The 27213-nt window shown below is 30.5% G+C and overlaps 2 protein-coding genes across 2 annotated transcripts in view; both read right to left on the bottom strand.

Annotated features, from left to right (window-relative positions):
• LOC127705655 (uncharacterized) overlaps positions 1-27213 on the bottom strand; it is an 81659-nt gene that overhangs the window by 42756 nt on the left and 11690 nt on the right. The window lies entirely within an intron of this gene.
• On the bottom strand, positions 10580-19573 carry LOC127705654 (uncharacterized). The gene is made up of 4 exons (XM_052209982.1): positions 19401-19573; positions 18725-18920; positions 16107-16268; positions 10580-11083 (listed from the first exon to the last, which is right to left on the bottom strand). Exons 1-4 carry the CDS (start codon positions 19524-19526, stop codon positions 10872-10874), a joined length of 696 nt encoding a protein of 231 aa, XP_052065942.1. The 5' UTR covers positions 19527-19573; the 3' UTR covers positions 10580-10871.

Genomic DNA, 27213 nt, shown 5'->3' with positions numbered 1-27213 from the left:
ATGTTTGTGCATATTAAGAAATTAAAACGAATATCTGTTTATAGGTATGTTTTTTCTTACAATGCTCAATATCCAAGTGACATCTTAAAATCGTAATCTTTATTATATTATAATATTAATTGGAATTTTTTACCTTGAGAAAAGTTACCGAGAGAAGATTCCTCCGCTCTATCTTCTGTTCTGTTTAATGACCTTAACAACAATTAATTTCCTAATCAAACATTAACATATTTCATATGTTTTTAATCAATATAATTCTATTGTCAGATGATATCTATAAATTAATGACATTTTGGGGCGAGTTCATTTTTTTCTTCAAAATATTCGATTTCTGATCTGAATGTCCGAAGCCATTGTCAATAACCTTCATGTTTAATTTTATGATTTATAGCCATCATATAAATCACAGTATGATTTGTTTACTTCTTAAATGTTACTAAAAAGTGTGCTGATATTATAACTTGTTTGATCTTCTGTTTTTAATTGGGATTTTTTAAACTACTATTGAAGAACAAGTCATGTTTTTTATGTTGTTGAATTGTCCTGTTTTTCCTGTTTTTTTTTAACACCAACCAAGAACTACAAGGACCAGGATATTTTGCTCAACCTAAAATGTGTGTTTCCACAAAAGGGGATCGTATAAAACGTAATCATTTAAAATCAAAAAAGCAATCAAGCACTATGAAAGGTCATCTGTGTAAGGAAAGAACATTCTATTAACATTTGTTTGTGAGGGAACATAAGAAACCTTCAGAAATGAATATGCAGGTCTCATATAAACTCAAGATCATAATTATAAAGAAAATGATTTATTTATTTTAGTTTTTTTTCAAATCCTTCTGCCAAACACCATCAAAGAAATTAGAAATTCAGTTCATTTCATATCGTCCGTTTCATGTTAGACATTTACAGATTCATTTCTTGAAATAAGTGTCCAGGTGAGATTTTTTACCCTCACATAAGGTCACATTTGAGGTTATAAAATGATAAATTTGTCCACTAAATATCTTTTCATATATGTTGACCAGTTTTTGTGATCTGTCAAACGGGTTCATTAAAAAATGTAAAAATTATATATTAAGGTTTCCACATCAATCACAACACCCTTAATCCAAAACATTTTGCAATTATGTATTAGCAATATTGATATTGTGCACTTATAACCACACAAGTAAAATGGCTGCAGATATAAAAGTGCAATGTATGTTTTTGGTCGATCTACAACGTGCATTCTAGTATTTAATTTGCTCATAGTATCTTATGTTTTGCCAAGAAAATAGCTGCAAAGAAGTTTTGTATGTCAAAATTCCCACATTTACTGTTGTTGGGATTTACCTTGTAGGGGTAACTATGGCATAGCAATATTTCTGATAATTTCTTCCTAGTTTATCCATGTTCTTATATGGTTAGGACAAGTTTCAAAAAACTTCATAGATCCAACGTGCCAACTCTTCTGAACAAAATGGTAGGTCGTTATAGAAAAATTTTCCTGGTAAAATTAAACATAACTCAATATTCATAATAAACACAAACTCTACATTTCTATCGATAGTACATTATGATAAGTCATATGATAAATTTAACGTGTGTAATCTTACCGAATGAGCCTATCAGTCTGTTTGAAGGATAAGTGTTTCCTGCAATTATGAATTACAATACACTCAAACTAATAATTGATTGTTTATTTGTGTACTTGTATATGGTTGTAAAAAGGTAAAGAAAGCACATTTTGAAACTTTTGCACGATCCGAAAGATTTTGTCGAAAACAATAATGTAATCTTTTCCTGACAGACATTGGGATTTAATGTACTGTACATTGCAGGATAAACCCATCCAAATCTGAATAAGATTTTGTTAGTTTGATGTCGATTTCCCCTCTTACAATATGTATTTCTTGAATCAAATTTTCCTGACCTACTCAAAACAAAAAGCTCAGAAAGCCAGAAATATAAAACGTTTGAGAACAGACGAAACAAGACATAATTAAAAGAAAAACGTACATTATTTACCACCAAATTGTACAACAGAATGTGTCTACCTTTACATCAAAAAGTTTCACCGCTGATCAATGTCAACGTTACGAGTTTAGAAATTTGTCAGTGGTTTTTGATTTTCGAAGGATCTTTTTTTGTAAATCTGAGAAAATTATTCTTTTTTGGTTTATTTTTTATTTGTAAAAACAACACTTGTCAACACCAAATTTTTCATATGACATATATAAAAAATATCGTCGACAATAATAGACCACTTGCACATTAAATGGCGTTTCGCTTTCAAATCTGCAAAATATATCGACCGTAAATAGGTGGGGCAAAATACGTCACAGATTTTGCTTGTTTACCATAGCGATTCCGCAAAACAAATTGTTTCATTCTACTATTCTATTACAATCACGATGTTATCTTTTAAATCATTGACAATTTCAAAGATTCAGCTGTATTTACGAGATAGAATAGTGGCAAATGGTTATAAACAGAGAGATTTGGCCAGTTTAGCTGAGGCGGTGGAAAAATTGAAGATTCCGTATGATCTCAATTTTCTAGCAGACGACGTCGACTCTACCCTACAAGATCGCCTGGGAAGAGCCGGTTGTAGTTTTTCAGACCCGTTTACCTTAGAAGGGTAATTAAGATAATTATCCATTCATTTCTATGGCTTTTACCCTCCTCTGCATACTTATTTGAACCGATTTTTGACCGTTTTTTACTAAGGGGGTCCCAACGCGTGGCTATCCACGTAGAATATGTATGCCCATACTAAACTTGCCATAAAAGTAACCAAAATTCGTACCTTTACCTAACTTAAAATTTTTATTAGATCCCTTGTCGTTTGAATGAGTTATACAGTCAAAATAAGTCAGAAAGTCATATTTTCGGCCTTCTTTTAATTTACGGGCTCCCAACCTATATAAAAATATGCTCAACTAAACTTTACCCAAACCCATACCTTACCCTGACAGTAGCCCTAAATATAAAACCTTACTTTAACCTAGAACATCACATATATGCTAACAATATTGACCATAAATGAACCCTAAACCTAAAGTTTTTTTTTCATGATTTACCTAACCCATAACCTGAACATAACACTGTCTTCCCTAGAAGCTAACCTTTAGAATCTAGTTTCAACCCTAACCCAAAAGTTAAAAGTACCAATAACCACTGAAAATAGGTTAAACCTAATCCTTACACACAGGGCCATGTACCCCAACCATATATAGCATAGCACCAGTCCCATCTTTAAAACCTAACCCTTACATTACCAAACCATACATAGCACATGTTAGTCACATCCCTTAAACTTAACCCTTACCTAACCCAACCATAGCACACATTGTGCCACAAGTCCAACTCTACCATACATGCCATATCACTAGTCCCATCCATAAAACCAACCTCTGTCTTAACCTTAAAACTCAGTTGTAACTCTAACCATAAAAAAACCATATATAACCCTAAAGTACTGGGATCCCTAAAGTAAAAGAAGGGTCATTCTTCCTAACCTGTGTGTCTGAAGCCAATTACTAAAATATATTTTTCTAGCAGTATAATGAAATCATTTTTAAAACTCATATTATTTCAGCATTTTTTCAAAATTTGATTATTCATGTCAGTCCAAAACAATTTCATTAAGGGAGCTACGATTTCACTTTGGGTGGGTGGGGGCTAGGCTAGGATGAAATTTGAAAAAAAATAGCATGACAGAAGTTTTGAGTAAAAAAAAGGCGGGTTGAGGCACTTTGCAAAAACAAAAGGCAGGATATGACAATTCATGTAAAAAAAGTAAGGATAAACTAATAAAAAAAGGCAGGACCGTATAGAGTGAAAAATCAAAAAGCAGGACAGAGATTACAATTTAAAAAAATGCAGGACATAATCTTTCATCCCACCCCCTTAACTATCAAATAGCTCCCTAAGAAGAAACAACCCTACATGTATGCAAACTTCTAAATATTGAAAACTTTTAAGACTTTAAACTTTTAAAAAAATAATAATATGACAATAACTGTTCAATTTTCTATAAACTTTTTCCATTAGAAGTAAATAGACTCAGTTCAAAAGAATATCCATTTATAGCAATTTTACATTATAATTAAATGGATAGCCCATGGCCCCTAAAATTTAGTCGTTCAAAACATGTAACTATTACATTTTTTTATACAATTTTACTTGATCAAGTATATACCACATTCTTTAATATAAATATTAACTGCCAAAAACTTAAGAATTTTAGGGTTTAATGAAATAAAGTCATTGTATGAGTAAACTTTTGAATTGCAAGAATTAAGCGGATATATTATCACAATTATCATAATTTTTCCACATTGATTTTCTTTTTATTTCAAGTCCAACAAATTCATGTAAGTATATAGATTAAGATCTCCTTAACATTTTGTTGTACATGTACTATAATATATCATTAAACATCTATTTAGAAAATACTTTATGCATTTTCATATGTATAAGTATATATAACTTTCAACTGTCTAGTATATATAACTTTCAACTGTCTGAACTGCATGTACTGGCGAGGGCTCATATTCCCAATCAGTATTTTTCACCTTACTATTATACATGTCTTACTAGAATAATCTGTTAATTTCATACCAGCAATGTATTCTGTAGTGTCAATTTGAAGACCATTTATTTTTTCAGATATGTTGAAGATTTTTCTAGTGTACCTGACTTTTCCTGGTATGACATTTTCAATTATTTGTTGTTGCACCGTTCAGATTACGATAAAAAGAAGTTGAAAGCTTATAAGAGTGTAGAGGACTACCGCTTGTTTTACGATGGACATGTCCAGGAAATGAAAGTCAACTACTTAAAAGATGACAGCTTAGTTTGAGTTTTTATTGGAAAGGTGAGGCCAACACAGAGGGCAAAGACGTTGACTGGGGAGATGACCTACCAGTGCTGGTTTGTTGTTGAGAAGACTCTAGGTGATGTTAAAGCAGCTTACTGTGAATGTCCAGGAGGGTAAATATAAAAATATTATATTTGACAAATTCTCGACCCCCTATAGTTTCTATTGTAATATGAAAATAAGAAGATGTGGTATGATTTCCAATGAAACAGCTCTCCACAAGTGGCAAAATGACAGGGAAATTAACATCTATAGATAATTGTACAATCTTCAACAATGAGAAAAACCCATAGGGAATAGTCAGCTATAAAATTTTGAAATGATAAATGTAAAACAATCCAAAGAAGAAAGCTAATGGTCTGATTTATGTACAAAATAATGAAAGAAAAACAAAAATGAAATATTTCAACAAACAATGACCCTTTTATTACAGATTCCTGACTTGGGACATGCACATACACAATGTGGTGGGGTTAAACTAGTTTGTAAGTACATTTGTATGACAGCCTCAAGTGCAGGGTGATGAGGTAATATTTCATTGCTATTAGTCAAAACTCAAGGTTGGTTTTCTAGCTTCTGTGTCCAGTATTTGGCAGGTAGAAGTTAACAATTCTGCTGATGTAATTTGATGACCTGCAATCTAAAACGCTCATGTTTAGTAAACCGTAAAAATCTATAAAGATATTTGTATTATACAGATCATTTCACAAATCAACATGTATGCATGTACTAACTTTCTCTAAATACAATTCTATTGCAGTGCTGATGGAGCTTGTCGTCATGTTACAGCATGCTTATACGAGTTGGAGGCATTTGAGAAGAAGTCTGTTACTGACGGTCCTTGCCAGTGGAAGAAACGAAAGAGGGAACACGATGAGCCAGTAGAGGTGGAACGAATGAAGATTATCAAGCCAAGGTTTTAACTTAATCATTTTTATCTTTAGCACTGGTAAAATGAAAAAAAATAATAAAAATATTCTAGATTTCCCTCATATATTACAGTATTTAGTATATATAAAATAATACATGGCAAAATCCGTATCGCATGCTGTATCACCACCAGAAACCAATATCAGTCCCGAGGGAGCATGCGATACGGATTTTGTCATTTATTATTCTGTTTATCATATATTTAAACAGAATCAGATTAATGTCATATACGTTTTTTTTTTAAATCGTCCGAAAATATAACAAACAAAAGAACATAAGGATTTTCCTGTATTTTTCCAGGTGACTTAGTTTTTTGTTATAGACTTCCTTATTTGCTTAATATCCACATCGTAATGTCCCCTACAACCTTATTACATGCTCAATGTAGAGCTATGAAACTGGCAAATAATATACTTTAAGACCATGTATTTAAAAGCATTCACTAACAATAGTGTCAACTGTTCCCTCCTGTAGAATACAACCCACCTTCCCAATATTTGTTGTTAGGTTTAATCATTATACTACAATCCGAACTCATTTGTATACATAAATATGGACAACAATGTTACTATGTATCATCTATTCAAAGATTATTAACAGACAAACAGGGGATTCCCATATACACAGCCATTGGACAAAAGTGAGTTCCCACTAAAAAAACTTATTGTATCTATTTTATAAAAATCGCTTATAAAGTTCTACTGGGTAATATTTTTTTGGAAAAATATAGATTTTAGTTCAAATGATATGACATTTCTTGAGTGGAAACTCACTTTTTTCCTATGCCAGGAAATACAGCAACTGGACGTCATAGGTCAAACGTTGACGTCATTTGATTTATGAGGTCACGCCAGGTATGTGATACAGATTTAGCTATGCGATACGGGGTATGCGATACAGGCTGGAAAAAAGAACCTTTATTAGATATACAAAATTGCTGTATTGTGTACTAAATATATGATAAATACATGTATATCATATATATATATATTACACACAGATCGACATCTGGCCTCGAATTTAAAAAAAAAAACATTTCAATGCATATTTTTTTTATATATTTATTAGGAAGTTATTTTGATAAGAACTTTGTTTTCATTTTTCTTGTCGCTAAATAGTCTTCTTGTCGCTAAAATATTCTTCTTGTCACTTCTTGAAGTTTCTTTCGCTACTGAAAACCTTGAAATCCTAAATACATACAATGCCAACATTTAATGCTTTACCAATAAATACATTTAAATATTGTAATATTCCAAAATAGGAGGATGGAAGCATGTGTATCATCAGCAGACCATGTGGTATCCAGTTTTGATCCTAGACAGATGGTTGACAGAGCTGCAGAAGACAAGAGAAGATAAAACAGTTTGCAAGTAAATTAGCACCGGTATAACAACAAATAATTTAACAACACGCCCACCGGTTTTATTGGTGGATACACTATACATTCAAGTACAGCGCCCTCTAGCGACTCCTCTTAAGGTTTGAAATCATATTGTCCAGATATCTTTATTATATATAATTTTTAAACCTCAAAATTAAGTCTTGAGCAGAACTCGTGTCCATTAAAAATAGGTATCATGGTGCTTACACATGGTGCATAGTTATAACATACACCAACCATTCTTGAAAAGTTAAAGGACTGACAAAATTGGACAGTAACATTTACAAATTCAAAAATATTAACAGCAAAAAATTAATCAAAATGATATTATTTTTGTGCCAGACATTTTTTTAACAATATAACACACTTTAATACTTAAATACTACTCATATTATAATTAATTTTTATTAACAGTGAAAGCTTTATTTAATACTGCATTAGTGTTCTTAAATGTTCAATGCAATATCAGTATTTTTTAAAATTTTTGCACTGCAGCACATATATATATATTTATTTCTCATGCAGCAAAAATACTGCAATCTGATTGGTTAATTACCCCGGTGTAGATAACACCCCACCCTTGTTCACCCTGGGATAGATAAAATTTTGCCAAAAATTAAAAAAAAATAAAGTTTTGCCAAAAATTAAAAAAAATAAAGTTTTGCCATACTAAAGAAAAAAAATATACAATGTCAAAAAAAAAAAAAATTAAATGTCAAAAATTGAAAATAAAAAAATATTTAAAATTTTTATTTTCCCAAAAAATTCAAAAGAACACAAAAAAAAGGTATTTGACAATGCGCAGCAACATCGACGTTGAAAAAATGTTACACCGGAAATTTTTCATTACCATTTTTCAATTTTACATCCTAATAAACCCTAACCCTAACCCTAACCCTAACCCTAACCCTAACCCTAACCTTAACCTAACCCTAACCCTAACCCTAACCCTAAACAATACATAAAAAAAAAAACAGACAAATTGCAGTGATATATTAATTCATTTTTAGATATAATCTAAACACAATCAATAACAAAAAATAAAGAGATATTTTAAAAATTTTTTCATTGTTACCTCTGTACCAAAAAGGGGTACAACACCATTTTCGTAATATTGGAATTTTCTTCCTTTTGACCAATTTTGAAGTTAAAATTTTTCACAAAACCCCGCAAGTAACATCATAATATGTATATACAAATTAAAGAATACTTACTGGAGTTAAACGAGAAATAAAAAAAAAATTGTGCAAATTTACAAGATTCAAATAGATGAATGCCTAAAGAAGGGAGGTAATCCATTATTCAGTTTTTCCTTATTTTGACCAATTTAATGATAAAAATTCTACAAAACTCTTCAAGTAAAACTGTAATACTTTTAAGCAAATTAAATTTTTAGAAATAAATATCTTTCAAAAAGAAACAAAAAATTATGCAAGTTTACTAAAAATCAGTAAATCCATGAAAAAAAAGGGAGGTAATCCATTTTGTTGCTTTTTTTCAATTTTGACCAATATCAAGGACTAAAATTCTAACAAAACTCTTCATGTTAAACTATAATACTTTTATGCTTACTAAATTTTTTTAACTGAAAATCATTCAAAAAGAAACAATAATGTGTGCAAGTTTAAAAAAAATCAGTAAATTCATTAAATAAAAGGGAGGTAATCCATTTTGTTGCTTTTTTCCAATTTTGACCAATATAAAGGACTAAAATTCTAACAAAACTCTTCCTGTAAAACTATAATTCTTTTATGCTTATTGAAGAGTTTTAACTGAAAATCATTCAAAAAGAAACAAAAGTTTGTGCAAATTTACAAAAAATAAGTAAATTCATGAAATAAAAGGGAGATAATCCATTTTGTTGCTTTTTCAAATTTTGACCAAAATCAAGGACTAAAATTCTAACAAAACTCTTCATGTACAACTATAATACTTTTGTGCTAATTAAAGTTTTAACTAATTCATTCAAAAAGGAATAAAAAATTGTGCAAGTTTACTAAAAATCAGTAAATTCATGGAATAAAAGGGAGGTAATCCACTTTTTTGCTTTTTCCCAATCTTGACCAATATCAAGGATTAAAATTGTTCTTGAACTATTTCAGAGAGGAAATAATTTTTATTGAAAGTTTACATGATTCAAAATGATAAATTGACAATGCAAGTAGGTTATCTGTTTCAGTCTGACTTTCTTTTATTTTTCAAATTATTAAAGATAAAATTCTATCAAAATTATACACTTAAAATCATAAAACTTATAAATACATTGAAAATAAATGGATAAAATTGAATTTTGTATTTTTCATATATTTTCACAATTAAAGGAGTACAAAATCAAATTGATCTTACTTAGCCTGCTTATGAAGCAGCAATACAAAATCTACATAATAATGTTATTTAAACTTCATTAAATCAGAAAATAATGTAATAGATAAAAAATGGACAATATATTGTAATTTAAATTTTTATCAGATAGACATTAAGGCTTATAATCAAATGTGATTTAAACAAACTTCTAATGTCTAAAATAAGTTGACTGCAAAAACAAAAAAAAAGCTTTTCATCTATCAATGTTCATTATGACATATCTAGCTTATTTGAACAAATAAACCAGAACTGTAAATTGTGTGAACATCAATATACATAGATGACTAAGAACATAATAGAAAGCATTTTAATTTGTCTACCATTTGTCTCCTCTCAAACATTGAATAAAATAACATGTGACATAAATCGTTCTTAATCTAAAGCATATTTGATATCAAAGTAAGCAGAATCTCTGAGGAGCTGTATCAACAGGGACCCAGGGTATGTGGTACAGCTTCTCAAGAAAAAATGCATACAAATAATATCATTTTAATATGAGGGCACAGTCCTGAAGACTTTATTTTCCAATTACTTTCTAAGGAAACTGATCTAAGGAACCTTAATAACAAGCTTTAAAGTGAATATATGCACTATATTTTAACAGTCATTTGTTAGATTTGCAGAGTTAACTGATTCAAATAATTTAGATTGATTTATTGCAAGAGCAGCAGCTACCAAGTCATCATCTTCAGGTACTATTTTGTTGTTGTTACTTGCATTAGCTGATACCAATCGAGAGAAGAAAGATGTAATTTGAGTACTATTTAAGCATTCATTTAACTGAAAAACCCGTCTGCCCTCAGTATCCCTCATAGATTTCATTTCTGATGCGACATCATCTGGACTGCATTTGTTTTTACTTTTCTCTCCTTCATTGAATTTCTTAATAAGGAAGTTTTTTATCTGGGTAGGAAATCTATTCACCTTTCTGGCCCTTTTTAAAGCCCAACCTATAGGAAAGGTTTCTACAGCTTGTTGATTATCTGTACATTGGCTGGCAACATTTGTCTTCCTTGTAACAATAACATTGTTGCAGAGTTCTGTCCATTGCTTGCGAATGATATCATATACGGATTCTCTTTCTAATCTTAAATCATGTGTACCTAATAGAACATGATTTTCTAGAGTTCTGTAGGAAGCATAATGCTTAATACAACCTGGTTCTGGGCAATCAAAGGAGAGTGTTGTCTGTAAAGCAGATGAACTGACTGGTCTTATTGTTGTGGTCTCAGTACTCATTTCATTTTCTACAGCATTACTTTTAGCTTTTGTTAACTTGATCTTTCCTTTGACCTTTGATGGCAGAACAAAATCTGTTACAAGAGTACATCAAGTTTCATTTTGACAATGGCCTGATAATTTGGTTAACTCACTATAAGTCATTGACAACCCATCCCCAATACCATAAGCTTTTATGAATACAACACCAGATTCTGTGTACTGAACATCGTTGAAATGTGTGACATTTTTTAAATTATGAGTCTTGAGAACATGTTTTGACGTTTCAACAATAACATGGGCCACTTGACATCCAGCTACACCTGTAAGAAAGGGAATTGAACTTAATATTATGTAATAAACAGCTGCGCCATGAGCGCATGATACGCCCGTCGTCTTGTGTGTGAATTTTTATGCAATGAGCATAAATAGTTTCTGACATACGGCGTGACATGCGAAAACCCCCTTTTTTTTTTACAAAAAACTCAATATCTCTAAAATAAAATTTTGAATCAAAACCAAAAAGTATACAGATCTTAAGATTAATATAACTAAGAAGTGTGTAAAATTTTAAGCAATAATCATAAATCGTTTTTGAGATACGGCGCGACATGTGAAAACCCCCCTTTAAAAAAAAAAATCAATATCTCAAAAATAAAATTTTGAATCAAAACCAAAAAGTATACAGATCTTTAGATTAATATAACTAAGAAGTGTGTAAAATTTTAAGCAATAATCATTAATCGTTTTTGAGATATGGCGGGACATGTGAAAAACCCCTCCCCCTTTTTTAACAAAATACTCAATATCTCTAAAAATAAGATTTTGAATCATCACCAAAAAGTATACAGATCTTAAGGTTAATATAACTAAGAAGTGTGTAAAGTTTTAAGCAATAATCATAAACTGTTTTTGAGATACGGCGCGACATGTGAAAAACCCCTCCCCCTTTTTTAACAAAATACTCAATATCTCTAAAATAAGAATTTGAATCATCACCAAAAAGTATACAGATCTTAAGATTAATATAACTAAGAAGTGTGTAAAGTTTTAAGCAATAATCATAAATTGTTTTTGAGATACGGGGCGACATGTGAAAAAAAACACACACCTGTTTTAGTTACAAAGTCCCATAACTCAAAAAGTTTTAATCTTATTTTCACCAAAAAGTATACAGATCGTTTGACCATCATAAGAAACAACTATGTTAAGTTTCATGAAATTTGGATAAGTCATTCTCAAGTTACGGTGCGACATGTTTACGCCAGACAGACATACGGACAGACAGACGGACGGACAAAAATTGACGGGCGTATAAAAACTTAACAGATGCAATGATTATGTTTTGACCTTTGAAACTTATGTAACACATACTATAGTTTAAGGTGATTTTGTTTATAGAGCTGGTAAATTAAAAATTCGTAAGGGTTCCGAGGAACCCAGTGTCTCGCCTACTTTTTCTGTTAATTGCAGGCTCAACAAAAATGAGGAAGTAAATCAATAAAAATATTCCTCTTGATACTATCTTTTGATTGTAAGAAGCTTCTGTCCAAGTTTGGTAAAAATCCAGGATAGTTTATGAATCTAATAAATGTTTTAAAACTTTAACTGCAGACTGAATGTAATGTTAACTGGAAGAAAACAAAATTTACTTCTATATACTATCTTATGATCATAAACAAGCTTCTGTCCAAGTTTGGTACAAATCAAAATAGTATAAGAAAGTTATTAAAATTTTAAAAACTTTAACCACAGAGTGAATGTGTTGTTTCCTAGCAGAAAATCTGAGTCCATTTAAAAGTAAAATAAGGAAAAAATGGATTTATTTTTTTACAAAATTTACTTCTATATACTATCTTATGATCATAAACTAGCTTCTGTCCAAGTTTGGTAAAAACCCAGGATAGTTTAAGAAAGTTATTAAAATTTTAAAAACTTTAACCACAGAGTGAATGTAATATTTCCCGGCAGAAAAACTAAGTCCATTTATAAGTAAAATACGGAAAAAATGGAATTTTATTTTTACAAAATTTACTACTGGATACTATCTTATGATCATAAACAAGCTTCTGTCCAAGTTTGGTAGAAATCCAGGATAGTTTAAGAAAGTTATTAAAATTTCAAAAACTTTAACCACAGAGTGAATATTTGTGGACGCCGCCGCCGACAACGACGACGACAACGACGCCGACGGAATGTAGGATCGCTATGTCTCGCTTTTTCGACTAAAGTCGAAGGCTCGACAAAAATGTATTCGTGTACACCTATTAATCTTTTGAATAAGTCAACTGTCAATTAAGTGATTGTCTCTTGTGCTTTATTTCATAATTGTTTTTTTTTTTATAGTTTACTCTGCTATTGAGTCAAGGCTTCACTTTGAAGCTACACTGTGACCTATAATTGCTTAAATTTACTACTTTAAGTCTTAGATAGAAATATGTCTCAATGGTAATCATACCGCATCTTCTTATGTTTATTTTTTTTTATAATTTATTATTTTTCTTCGTGAATTTACAGGTATCAACATATATTTATCTTGTGGTACAATAATCAAGCAAGTGAAATAAATAAGCATGATAAGCATTCTATGGACTAACACTATGAAATCTATGAATGAAGTATAGTAATAACATTTTCATTAATATAGTAATAATAGTAATAGTAGAGCAAGCATATGGTATAACTACCAGTATACAAGTTCTTTCAAATACTCATATATATACACATATGTATATACATTAACCTAATTTAAATTTAATTAATGATCTTAGCCCAGGGGTTCCAGTACAAGTTGTGTTCTTCCATACTTAAATATTTTGAAGAGATATGTTTCTCTAAAATCAAGTTTTCTTTTATGTAATTTTGAAGACCTTTAATATGAGGTTTTATATCTTGCATCTTACATCTGTAAATGAAATACTTTGTCAGTAAGATAACTTTATTTTTAATAAAATTCAATTTATAATTTTCATAGAGGCCAAAAATGACAATATTCAAATTTAGTGGAATTTCTATATGAACTATATCGAAAATCCAAGAATTTAGATTGTGCCAAATGTCGGCTACAATATGACAACCCCAAAGTAAATGTTCTATAGTTTCAAGCTCTTCCTTGCAAAATGTACACAAATTACAGTTAACAAGTTTCATTTTAAAGAGTAGAGCATTAGTCCCTAAGATATAATGAATAATTCTATATTGAAACCAACATAACCTAGTATTTTTTGAAACCTTGGTAACACACAAGTGTATTTTTTTCCAATTTTCTATAACTTTATTAAGAATACCTTCCCATTTTTTTTCTGCTACAAAATCTATAGGTAAAGATCCTTGATTTAAAATAGTATACATGTCCTTTGAGCCCTTTTCGGACTTAAAGAAAATATTAATGTTGAAAGGTATAATAGCCTGATGTTTTTTCTCTCTTTCGGTGTTGATTCCAATGGCTTGTAGCCATTTTTTTAGTGCTAATATAAGCCCATAAAACTGTAGAAACATGGGTTTGAAATTATACATAATTTCAAAATTTTCATATGTTAATATATTTCCATGTTCATCTAACAGGTCATTTACAGTCCATACCCCATGATGTGACCAATTTTTATAGTAAACGCTGACGTTATCAATTTTAATATGTTCGTTATGCCATATAGATGTCGAAATGACTTCCTCAAAATGAAATGGATGTCTGAGTTTTGACATAATTTTCCAGGCATGAAAAACTTCATCCCAAAATTTGTTTTTTGATTTTTTAATAATTCCAAAATAAGCCAACTCTGTAAAATTTATATTTTGGGTGGAGGTAAATAATTGGATCCATTTGGATTTTGACTTAAATAATCTTCTAACCCAAGTAAGTTTTAACCCTTGTATAAAATGTCTCAAATTAATCATTTTTAGGCCCCCTCTAAAGTATTCTTGGCATAGAAGATCCCGCTTTATCTTGTCAGGCTTATCATCCCAAATGAATGAATAAATTTTACTATTAAGTTGACGTATCATATTATCATCTGGACCTGGGATGGACAGGAACAGATGATTTAATTTTGATATAATTAGTGACTTTATAATTGTTATTTTACCAAACGGGGTAAGTGACTGTTTTGACCATTTTTGTAATATTTTTTCTATTTCTTGTATTCGAGGAGCATAGTTTAGATTTAACATTCTATCTAAATCAACACAGAAAGTGATACCTAATAATTTGAAGGTACTGAAACCCCATTTCAGTCCCCACTTTACACATATTTTGTCTTGACTATGTCTTTTACTACCTATCCATATAACGTTTGTTTTGTCTAAATTAATTTTCAGTCCTGATATCTCAGCATAGAATTGTAATATACGGAGAGATGCATCCAGTGAGGAAGGCGACCCATCTAAAATAAGTGATGTGTCGTCTGCATATTGAGACAAGATATACTCTGAATCATCTATCGTAATACCCTTTATCTCATCACTACCTCTTACTAAAATGCCTAATATTTCAGCACATAGCAAGAAAAGGTAAGGAGACAAAGGATCCCCCTGTCTACAGCCTCTCTCCACACGGAAAAAGTCTGACAGACAGCAGTTCTGGGTGACAGTAGATGTAATATCATTATAAAATGTTTTTATCCAGTTTATAATAGAGTCTCCAAAATTAAAATACTTCAGTGTTTCAAAGAGAAAGGCCCATGATATAGAGTCAAAGGCCTTCTCAAAATCAATGAGTAATAATATACCAGGGATATCATTTTCTTCTGTAAAGTGTAAAATATCATATATAAGTCTACAGTTCTCCCCAATAAATCTACCCGGGATAAAGCCTGTTTGATCAGAGTCAATAATTCTGTTTAGAACTGACTTTATCCTCTCAGCTATACAACTAGAAGCTAGTTTGTATGTTGAGTTCAAAAGTGTAATTGGACGCCAATTTTTTAAGAACTGTTTTGACTTGCCTTCTTTTGGAATACATGTGATAACTCCCTGCCTCTGTGTGACAGACATTTCCCCTATCTGATATGAATAATTTATTGACCTCAAGACAAACTTTCCAATGTCTATCCAAAATACTTTAAAAAATTCTGCAGTAAAACCATCTGACCCAGGACTTTTATTATTTTTCATCCTTTTCAAAGCTTGTGTTAATTCAGTAAAAGAAATGTTACCTTCTAATGATTCTTTTTCGATATCATTTAATTTAGATGTCAAAGATGGTAATTCCCTTGATAAGTTTACTTTTTTAAGACATTCTTGTCTTTTGTAAAGTTTCTCATAAAATATTTTTGATTGTTTTAAGATTTCTTTTTGATTTTCTACTACAGTATTTTCTTCTTATGTTTATAGAATAAATTCACAATGTACCTTTTCCATAATCAATTGCAGTTTTCATGTCATCTGCATTTAAAATGTTATTTCCAGTTGCCACAAAGGATCTCATCTTGGTTCTCATATGAGCAATTTTTGAGTCACAGTAGGACTTTCCAGCCTGAGCCTCTGAATATGAATATTGCTTTATTTGAATACCTGCAAAAAATCACAAAATAAACATGTACAAAGATTTGAGAGAGACTGCTTATAAATATCTTATTAATTCACTTTTATAATAAAGTTCAAATATCACCAAAGCTTATATTTGGAAGTATTTTATTTATTTTAATAGCTTTGAACTAGGTTGAAGTTTCTGTTTGTATTCTTAAATATTTTTTTGTATCTTTTTTTCTTGTTCAGATAATTTTATGATCTTTTGAATAAGTCTACTGTCAAAGGCTTTTTTATATTTAGCACATATGATTGCAGCATATCAAGATATTGTTTTAAATTTGTACTGTGATGTAGTGCAATTTGACCTTATAGCATAACTTTTTTTGTTTTTTTATCATAACAGTTCTTTCTAAGATGCACTGTTTTTTCCATATAGAACTTGTAGGACTAAAATGATAATTGCAATATAAAATAAAATGCTCCGCTGGGCGCAGCTTGATACTACCGCAGAGGTCGAACCCTGAACAGTTTGGGCAGGTATGGACACAACATTCAAGCTTGATACAGCTCTTAATTTTGATTGTGATTAAATATTTGACACAGCATAGGTTTCTGACACAGAAAGAATGTGGTCTAAGAACTTGAATTTTTTTAATTTACCTATTATGGTCCAATATACAAAATCAAAATACATGGTTAGATTCAGCATATCAAAGAACCCCATATATTCAATTTTTGTTGAAATCAAACAAAGTTTAATTTTGGACCCCAACTTGGACCAACTTGAAAACTGGGCCAATAATCAAAAACCTAAACACATGTTTAGATTCAGCATACCAAAGAACCCCAAGAATTCAATTTTTGTTTAAATCAAACAAAGTTTAATTTTGGACCCTTCGGACCTTAATGTAGACCAATTTAAAAAACGGGATCCAAAATTAAAATCTAAATACATGGTTAGATTTGGCATATCAAAGAACCCCAATAATTCAATTTTTGATGAAATCAAACAAAGTTTAATTTTGGACCCTTTTGACCTCAATATGAACCAATTTGATAGCGGGGCCCACAAATAAAAAATCTAAATACATGGTTAGATTCAGCATATCAAAGAACCCCATATATTCAATTTTTGTTGAAATCAAACAAAGTTTAATTTTGGACCCCAATTTGGACCAACTTGAAAACTGGGCCAAAAATCAAAAATCGAAATACATGTTTAGATTCAGCATATCAAAGAACCCCATATATTCAATTTTTGTTAAAATCAAACAAAGTTTAATTTTGGACCCTTTGGACCTTAATGTAGACCAATTTGAAAACTGGACCCAAAATTAAAAATCTAAATACACGGTTAGATTCGGCATAACAAACAAATAAATGTGGTCAAAGATTTTACAAATCTAATGCGCCATACTGTGCAATTAAAGATTACTTCTTGAAATTTTTCAATATTTGAAATTTGAAAATAAAAAAAATATTTAAAGAAAAATTCTTTTTAATTTCTGAAATCTGAAATGAGAAAAAATTGACCCCCGACAATTTCTTTTTACCCCCCCCCCTTTTCCCCCAAAAAATTCTTTCCCTCAAGATATGGTCATAATTTCAATTCAAATTTCCAATGGAGTTTGCAACCATAATTACCCATTTAAATTTACCATAGTGCTAACTTAATCTATTTTATAGAAGAATTTAAAATATGGTGTCAAATCTTTCATATGGATTTTTTTGTAAAAAAAAAAGATGCAACATTTGCAAATATTTTTACTGGTCTTCCTTTATAAATATGCATTTCTTTAAACATAATTTAAAAGCAGTGTAAGGGAAGTAACCAAAACGTTGTATTTGGATTACCTCCCTTACACTGTTTTAAATTATCTTAATTATCTTAATTGTTCATTAACCATTACTTTATACATAATTTAAAAGCAGTGTAAGGGAGGTAATTCAAATGATGTATTTGATTTATCTCCCTTACACTGCTTTAAATTATGTTTTGTACTAAAGTATTTGTCCATTAACCAGGACAACCTTTGTTTTTCCCCCTTTTTTTGCCCCTAATTCCTAAACGGTTTGAGCCATAACCCCCCAAAGCAAATCCTAACCATCCCTTTGTGGTATGGAAACTTGTGGATTAATTTCAGAGAGATCCATACACCGTTCCACAGTTATTGTCTGGAAACTAGAAAATGCTTATTTTTGGCCACTTTTTGGCCCCTTATTCCTTAACTGTTGGTACCATAACCCCCAAAATCAATCCCAACCTTCCTTTTGTGGTATTGAACCTTATGGTAAAATTTCAAAGAGATCCATTCACTTAAACTAAAGTTAGAGTGCGAAAACCAATGTGTCTTCGGACGACGACAACGACGACGCCAACGTCATACCAATATATGACCGCAAAAATTTGTTGCGGTCGTATAAAAATAAAAATTCCACTTTACATTCAGTTAAGCTCTGTATTAGTTGGTGGGGAAATATCAAATTATATCTCTTACCTGTTCTATTGCTAATTTGAAGAATAGCAATCCATAAATGTCCGCAATGGTAGCAGCCTGCGTTATCAGAGCGAAGAAACATATCTGTCACCTGCGGTAGTTGGATTTTAACTGTTTGCAGCACGTGTTCCAACAGTGATGCCACTGCAAACCAATCTTGTTTAACATTCTCAAGAACATGAGTAAATGTCCTATGCTGAAATAAATTATTGTAATAATGTATTTATCTGATATCATTCTTACTATCCAAAACTTGTTTGTCCTTAAAATACTGTAAAAAATGAGTTCTGGTATTGTCCATTGTCTTTGAACACTTCATTGAAGACCTTTTGAAATTAATTGTTACATTTTATTAGTATCCAATATTTGTTAACATACAATTACAGTGTTTGCCACCTTAAAATCAAGTTTTACATCGGACTTTTATAAGTTTGTGAGTGAATTGGTCCAGTTTATACAACAATAAATTCCTTTAAAAAGGCGTTTAATCCTACAGTATTTTCTTTTAAAGAATATATTGTCCAAATTTACACTTCTGTTGAAATCATTAGTCATACTAAAAAGATATGTGTATCATATTGATTTCAGAATATAGTACAGTGAATCAGACAAATGCTTTTTATTGCTTTAAAGATAAATAATAATAATTAGGTTTTATTATCATAAAATTAGTTACCCCAATTTCACCACTTTCATCTCTATAAATGCAGACACTGACATGCCAATGTTTTCCCCTTTGGCCAAACCAATCTGTTTGTTTCTCTCTGTATCTCATTGGTAGAAATTTTATGGCCCAGTCCATCACTAAAACTCCTTCAAATCGCTTTAAATTCTCCAGCTTTTGAATTCTAAAAAAAACTTGATTAACATTTCTAGCAATATGAGCTTTCCAGTCATTGATTTTCTGTAATGCATCCTGGAAGTTTTTGGTGATATCCTCTTTGAAGTCATCATCTCCCATCTTACCAATACCTTTGAACACATCATGCTCTATGCCATGTAACATTTCACACCTATCACACACTAATGAATGAATGTGCTCACAGGGACTTTGAAAATGACAGTTTTCATGGTCACTCAAAAGCCATTGAAGACAATGGTCAGCACACAGGCAGTCTTTTTCCAGATGAAGTTTTTAATCGGTTTTGAAATAAAGTTTTGCTGATATGATATTTTTTTGTATCTGTTCATGTTCTTCAGTTGATAGAATGGATCTTTCATAAATCTGTTTTGTAATTTCTTTTAGTGATTCAAAACCTTCAATTTCCTCAGCTGCAATATTGTCTAATTCGTGTAAATTGGTGCGTTTAGTAGCAGCACAAGTATTTAGAATTTTAAATAAAGTTGATTTAGAAAGTGGTACAAAATTTGATTATGTGCAGTATGAAAAGTACAGGTCTATAATTTTGGAGTGATTTGTTGTTCTGATTACATCTGGTATAGTAATATTTTCCCCTGAATCCAATTTCAAATCTCTTGTACCATAGGATACTAGCTGCATAAATGAAGTGTCAAAAAAAAACTTTTGGCATGTCCCAGCTTGCTATCATCCCTTCTTTGACGTGGTACTTTTATTTTATTTTTGACTTGTAGACCCAAATTTGTAGAGGTATTGAAATGAAGTCGTGCCTGGTCTATACGATACATTGTTATACCTGGTATTGCTATTTGAAGTTCTGCTTTGGTTAGTCTATTTGTGATAACAGATAGAATTTGCATTTTTAAGGAATTGTCCACTGTTTCCATGTAGAGTTTTGATAAATCTTCTATCATGTCACTGTCTGTTGGTAAAGATTTGTCTCTGTTTTTAGTTAAAACTTCATCTTTAAGTAAGTGTCCTTGTTTTGGAGCCATAAAATCCAACAATGAATCAATAGATTCATGTGCTTTCCGCTTGTAATACCTGATTGTTGAATCTTTTACATCTTTAACATCTTTTTGAAGTGTAGAACGTAAGGGGCTCACATTGATTGATTCCATTACCACATTAACTTTCTCCAGTGCAAGTTCACTACAATCACTCCAATTAAAAGTCTGGGAGTTTGTGGTCTGGGAGTTCTTTTGTGAATTCTGAAATAATATGTATAAACATAAATAGACAATAAAACAAGAAGCTCCTAGAAAATATGAAGAAAAATACTAATAGTTATCTTGGTGAAGTCAGGGGCTTACAGAATTTTGGAAGATAACAAATATATTTCTTTTAAAGGTACAAAATACTTGTGTTACTGTCTTAGCAAACATAAATGAATAATTTACCTCGGTCCTCCCTTTTACTGAAAATGTCAGTTACTAAAACAATGCATTGGAACAAAATATTCTGCTTATTTTTCAAATTAAAAATGTAATAATAAATTACACAAATTATTGAAATTATCATGGATATCTATTAAGTTTTATTCATTCATATTTCTGTGTGTAATTATATATCTATTAATTATCCCCGGGGTAAACAAGAATGGGGTGTTATTTACATCCTGGTAGTCAACCAATCAGATTGCAGGATACATAAATTTTAATATACCTTAGGGTTTCTATGTAAACTTTGACTTCGCTTAGGCCCATTTTGATTATCCATTAGTCTATTTGCCAATTACCAAATTTGACTTCGTTCTTTAAAATTTCCACTTTAAGGGAAGTAATTCAATCCAAAATTAGATCATGTGACACCAGACATGATGCCTGATTAACTGAACAAACCCTTATAAAAACGGCATCTTGTAATGTGATATCTATTTATATGTTACACAAAACACATTTACAGATAAAATGTCGCTATTATTTCAACCATGTACACCAAAAATGAAGTTTTGAAACCGTACAGGTTGAGTGAAAATGATTTTTACATTTGGTTAGTTAACGTTGGAAATCGCAGAGTGTGTCCGGGGCTAGAGTTGCTCCCCTTTGTATGAAGTGTAAAATTTAAAGTCAAATTTGGGTATTCCATGCTAATTGGCAAGTGGGCTATTGACACCAAAATTAAAACTCTTATTCCAAAACCTTCATAACTACATATCTGGGTATGCTCGGATTAAATCTATAAGTACTACTTTTTAGAATAAATGTTCAAAGAAAATTGGAAAAAAATTATCAATCTGTCCTTATTGGACTGCTAACAAGACTAAAACTATGGCAAGCCATTTTACTATTTATTCTAACTAAGATATGTAATTAACTTTAAAAGATATTTCATCTAGTTTATAAGATATCTTATGGAGTATATAACATATCTTATAGAGTATATATCATATCTTATAGAGTACATAACATATCTTATAGAGTATATAACATATCTTATAGAGTATATAACATATCTTATAGAGTACTAGTATATAACATATCTTATAGAGTATATAACATATCTTATATAGTTTATAAGATATCTTATATAGTTTATTAGATGTTTCATATAATTTATAAGATATCTCATATATTTTTCTTTATAAGATATCATTAATTGACAAGCTTTCTTATACATTGTCTTGAATCATTAACTTACAATAAAACTATCATAATCTTCAGTGTTGCTTGGTAGTACTTCATTTAAAATCTTTATATTTTCCTTTTCAATCTGAAAATTGTAACATATAAGTTTCTTTTCCGAGTTTTCAACTGAACCATTTTATTCTATATATAGTTTTTTTATATACATAAATATAATAAAAGTAATTCGTTGTTTCTGTATATATATATTGTACAAATTTGATAAGTTTATCCATTTTCAATTATATTTTTAGAGTTTCTTTTAATATTCTATTGTTCTACCACTGTCTCAGGTTAGGGTGAAGGTAGACACTGGCTAAAACATTAAAACAGGTTGCATTTTGGTCTCTGGTGGAGATTTGTATCATTGACAGTCATCTGATTAGTTAAGCCTTTTTCAACTGATTTTTATAGTTCGTTCTTATGTTGTACTGTTACACCATTGTCCAAGGTTAGGGGGAGGGTTGGGATCCTGCTAACATGTTTAACCCCACACATTATGTATGTATGTGCCTGTCCCAAGTCAGGAGCCTGTAATTCAGTGGTTGTCGTTTGTTGCTGTGTTACATATTTGTTTTTCGTTCATTTATTTATACATTAATTAGGCTGTTAGTTTTCTCCTTTGAATTGTTTTACATTTGTTCTTTTGGGGCCTTTCGTAGCTATGCGGTATGGGCTTTGCTCATTGTTGAAGGCATTACGGTGACCTACAGTTGTTAATTTCTGTGTCATTTGGTCTCTTGTGAAGAGTTGTCTGATTGGCAATCACACCACATCTTCTTTTTTTTTATATTATTCATCCTTCAATGTAAACTAATGAAATTAAAATCTAATTTGTTGGGTTGTGGAAGGGCACTTTTTTTTGGTTTAAATTTGTTTAAAAACATCCCTCTAAAAATGTTAGTCTATGTAATTTTTTATTAGTAAAATACCTGTTTTGGACGTAATCTATATTTGTTATGGTCTGCAATCTCACATATGTCATCTTGATCAGTTTCAATCTAAGGAAAAAAACATTTAAAAAAAAAACATTGATTACTTTACATATAAAATAAACAGAGAATGTCTCCATACGCCAAAAATATCTGCTTGCATATATATAATGTTATAAAGGGGCATAAATCTAGAACTGTTATGGTGACACAACCAAATTCAATTTAATCTGTATTTTGTGGTAAAAAGAGTGCACACGCTGAAATGTCTCGCCTTCTTTACTAACCATTGATTTTATGTTGATAGTCCTAAATATAAAGCTTTACTACAAGCAACACATAAACTTAACATGATCAAAGAAAATGAGGTCAAGGTCAGATAAACCAAACGAGAAATACATGTACACCTTACAATCTTTCAATAAACCAAACATAGTTGACCTATTGCTTATAGTTTCTAAGAAACAGTCTTAACCAAAAAAACTTAAAATTGACCAATGAACCATGAAAATGAGGTCAAGGTCAGATGAACCTTGCCAGACAGACATGTACAACTTACAATCAATTTATGCATTAAATATAGTTGACCTATTGCTTATGGTATCTAAGAAACAAACTTAACCATGAAAACTTAACATTGACCAATGAACCATGAAAATGAGGTCAAGGTCAGATGATACTTGCCAGACAGACATATACACCTTACAATCCTTCCATACAACAAATGTAGTTGATCTATTGCTTATAGTTGAAGAAAAACAGACCAAAACACAAAAACTTAACACTGAGAAATGAATCGTGAAAATGAGGTCAAGGTCAAATAAAACCTACGAGACTGACATGTACATCATAAAATATTTCCATACACCAAATATAGTTGACCTATTGCATATAGTATTAGAAAAAAAGTCCAAAACTCAAAAACTTAACTTTGAAAACATTTCTTATATATTTGAATCTATAAATATTAGTTTGATATCTATTAATTTTTTTTCATTCCAAAATACTATGCAACTCAAAATAATGATTCTTTGTACTTAAACAATTGATTTAAAGCAGAAGATTAATTTTTCTTCTGGGTGGTTGGTTCACTTAGCTAGATGCATGAATTTATGTATTTTAATATATTTTTTAACAATTTTCAATATATTTCTTCCAAATTTTTGAAAGCACTCACCAGTTTCAGACTATGTTTGATTTCTACCTTGCCTAATTAAGAGTAATTCGAGTGTCGATAACAGTCTAGTATGTTAAATTTCCAATGGTAATTGTTTCATGCATATTCAGGAAGATACATGTGCTTCACCTTGCTTTGTCACCAACATCAAAATTATCAAACCATATAGAACAAACAAATAGAACTAGAAAAATTTTCACTCACCAAAGGCTTTTTATTATAACCTATTACAGCTGATATTCTACAATGTTATTTTTAAAATCTTGTAAAAGATTGAAATTTTTAATACAACTATGTCTACTGATGAAACTGCATGCTGACCTGAAGGGCATATGATACATTAACAGGGGAGGTAATGACTTTGCTAAACGTAAAATGTTATTTTTGCGACATTAAACTGTGCCATATCGGGAAAAGATGCATTTTCGACTTTTTTTTATGATTAAAACTGATTTAACTTGGAAACGAGTACAAGGGCCCCTTTTTTTACAATGGCATTATGTTTGATTAATAAGTATGAAGATTATTTGTAACAATTTTAATGAATAGTTAACATTCAATTTTTTTTTTAAATTTGATAAATATACTGCAAAAAATTACGTTTTTTTCCTAAAATCCAGAAACTTTGTTGAAAATTAATTATTTCCCAAGAACTGTTGTACTTATTAAGAGCACATTTATGTAAAGAAGATTTTCGTAATGTTTCTACAAAAATCCGCTTGTGTTTATCTGTTGAAATAAAAAGTTAGGTGTGTCTATAAAGGATAGAAATGTCCCAAAAAACGAAATTTTGAGAAAATGTCTAAAATTTTTACACCTTTTTTCTCTTAAAGTAGCACATGCAGGTATATTTTTTTCCCTACATATTTGAATTGAATCAAACTGTATCATATGCCCTTATAACAAAGATGTATTGATATTGTTGTCGGTTTGATGCCTCATTGAGGTTTAACATGTGTCCCTTTTCATTCATGTTTTTCTAACTATGCTTGTTGGGTTGATGCCTCATTTATGTTTACCCTGTTACATCCTTAAATATACTGTCAAGCTTGTTGGGTTGGTGCCTTCATATAATTAGCTAAGAATGTACCAAATATACTTTTTGAATTGATCCTAAAAATTTTAAATAATCCAAGTAGATAAATCATAATGATTCAGATATATACACACTTGACCCACTTGATATTGTTTAACTTAAATTTTGACTTGGATGGAGAGTTATCTCATTGGCACTCATACCACATCTTCTTATATATCTATTTAACCCTTTCGCCGAAGAATGATGGTTTAATAGTAAATCTGAAATTTAACAAAATTAGTACACATACCGACATATATTGAAAATTCAGCACATTTTTAACGATGCCTATGCATTGTTCTCTAAAACTGGATGTTAACTTTATTGTTAGACATTTGTTTTCATTGGTTGCTTTCGGTCATATTTGTGTAATGTCTAGATCTGATGTTTTTTTTTCCTAAATATTGTTTTTGGTAAATCAACAACTGTATAGTGACATACATGTATAGTTGGTTATATTTACTTCATTTGAGTTTGTATTAACAACTGACTCATTGACAAATATAACACAGCTCATTAACTTCATATACAATACTTTGCAGTTATTTTATAATACTGGTTTTTGTAGGTTTTGAGACAGTTAACCTCAAGTTTTGGTATGACTTAGGTGATTTAAGGTAGTTCAGGGGTATACCACCATCTTGAATAGTACAATAACAGTAAATAATCGGTCTTTTTTTTTGCCCAAATCTGCAAATTTGGAGACAGATTTGCAATTTATTGGTTACACTGTTTTTTTTTATATTAAGAAAACTTAGTTATGCATTTCATTAGCGAAAATATTTTAACAAATACCAAATGTTTGTGCTTTTGGAACTAATTATTCAAATAAGCCATTTAAGGGGAGATTACTCTTTTAGTACATTATTTATACCGAACATATAGAGAAATTTAATTTTTTTACCCCTGTCAAAATTTTGACTGGACGTATTATGGTATACAAATGTGCGGCTGTCCGGGGTAAACATGTCACACCGTAACTTGAGAACGACTTATTCAAATTTCATGATACATTTTGGTGAAAATCAGATTAATTAAAACTGTTTATTTACTTGTAGCAAGAAAACAAGTTGGTGACACCATTTTTTATATTTTCTTAAAATATATTATAAAACCTATCTTCTCATATTTTATTTCAAAATTCTGTCTCATAAATTTCTTTTTATGCACAAAAATGTGTTTTTTCATGAACAATCCAAGCAAATATTAGCAATTTTGAACGACTCGTACCTTGAAAAATAGCGCGGTGACCCATACTTTTTATAATTTTTTTGAAAAGAGCATAGTAAAATCTTCATTTTGGCAAAGTATAAGAAAATTCTGTCATTTTTTGTCTATACCCCTGAACTACCTTAAAGTGTTTATTTGTACTGATATCACTTTCCACAAGTAATCTTATCAGAAAAAGGTTAACTGGAGATTAAAGCAGAAATGTTTACCATTTAAGAGCACCTTTCTGATAGTGTTAATTTTAAAAAGTTATATAATGAATACCATTGTAAAAAATATTCAGGTTGATTTGATCACAATTTCATGGTACCATCAGTAAGAACAAAAATCAGTTTTTACAAAATTATTATGCCAAGTCGCTAGGGGGCGCTGCTCCAACAGTGTATCCACTAATAAAACCAGTGGACGTTGTAAACAATGCTTGATATATAAACTTTTGATGCAAAACAAGAAATATTTATTGTTTCATTTTTCGTGTTTTTACAGGTAATAATGAAAACCTTGTAGGGGGATGTGAATCAATGAAGAGACACGTTTTTGAGAAATGACCATGTGTTGATATTTCATATAAAGTATTAACACTGGCCAT

The sequence above is a fragment of the Mytilus californianus genome, unplaced genomic scaffold (assembly GCF_021869535.1).
Source record: "Mytilus californianus isolate M0D057914Y unplaced genomic scaffold, xbMytCali1.0.p SCAF_6, whole genome shotgun sequence".
Taxonomy (NCBI): Eukaryota; Metazoa; Mollusca; class Bivalvia; order Mytilida; family Mytilidae; genus Mytilus; species Mytilus californianus.
The sequence above is the reverse complement of the archived record's forward strand: the minus strand, read 5'-3'. Positions and strand labels throughout refer to the sequence as shown.

Coding starts and splice junctions, on each gene's coding strand:
- LOC127705654 (XM_052209982.1), bottom strand. CDS start 19,526: ATGGACTGGGCCATAAAATTTCTACCAATGAGATACAGAGAGAAACAA. Junction 18,921..19,400: donor ATGAAAGTGGTGAAATTGGG/GTAACTAATTTT, acceptor AATTTATTTCAG/CATAGGACATTTACTCATGT. Junction 16,269..18,724: donor TCAAATTAGCAATAGAACAG/GTAAGAGATATA, acceptor GATTTTTTGCAG/GTATTCAAATAAAGCAATAT.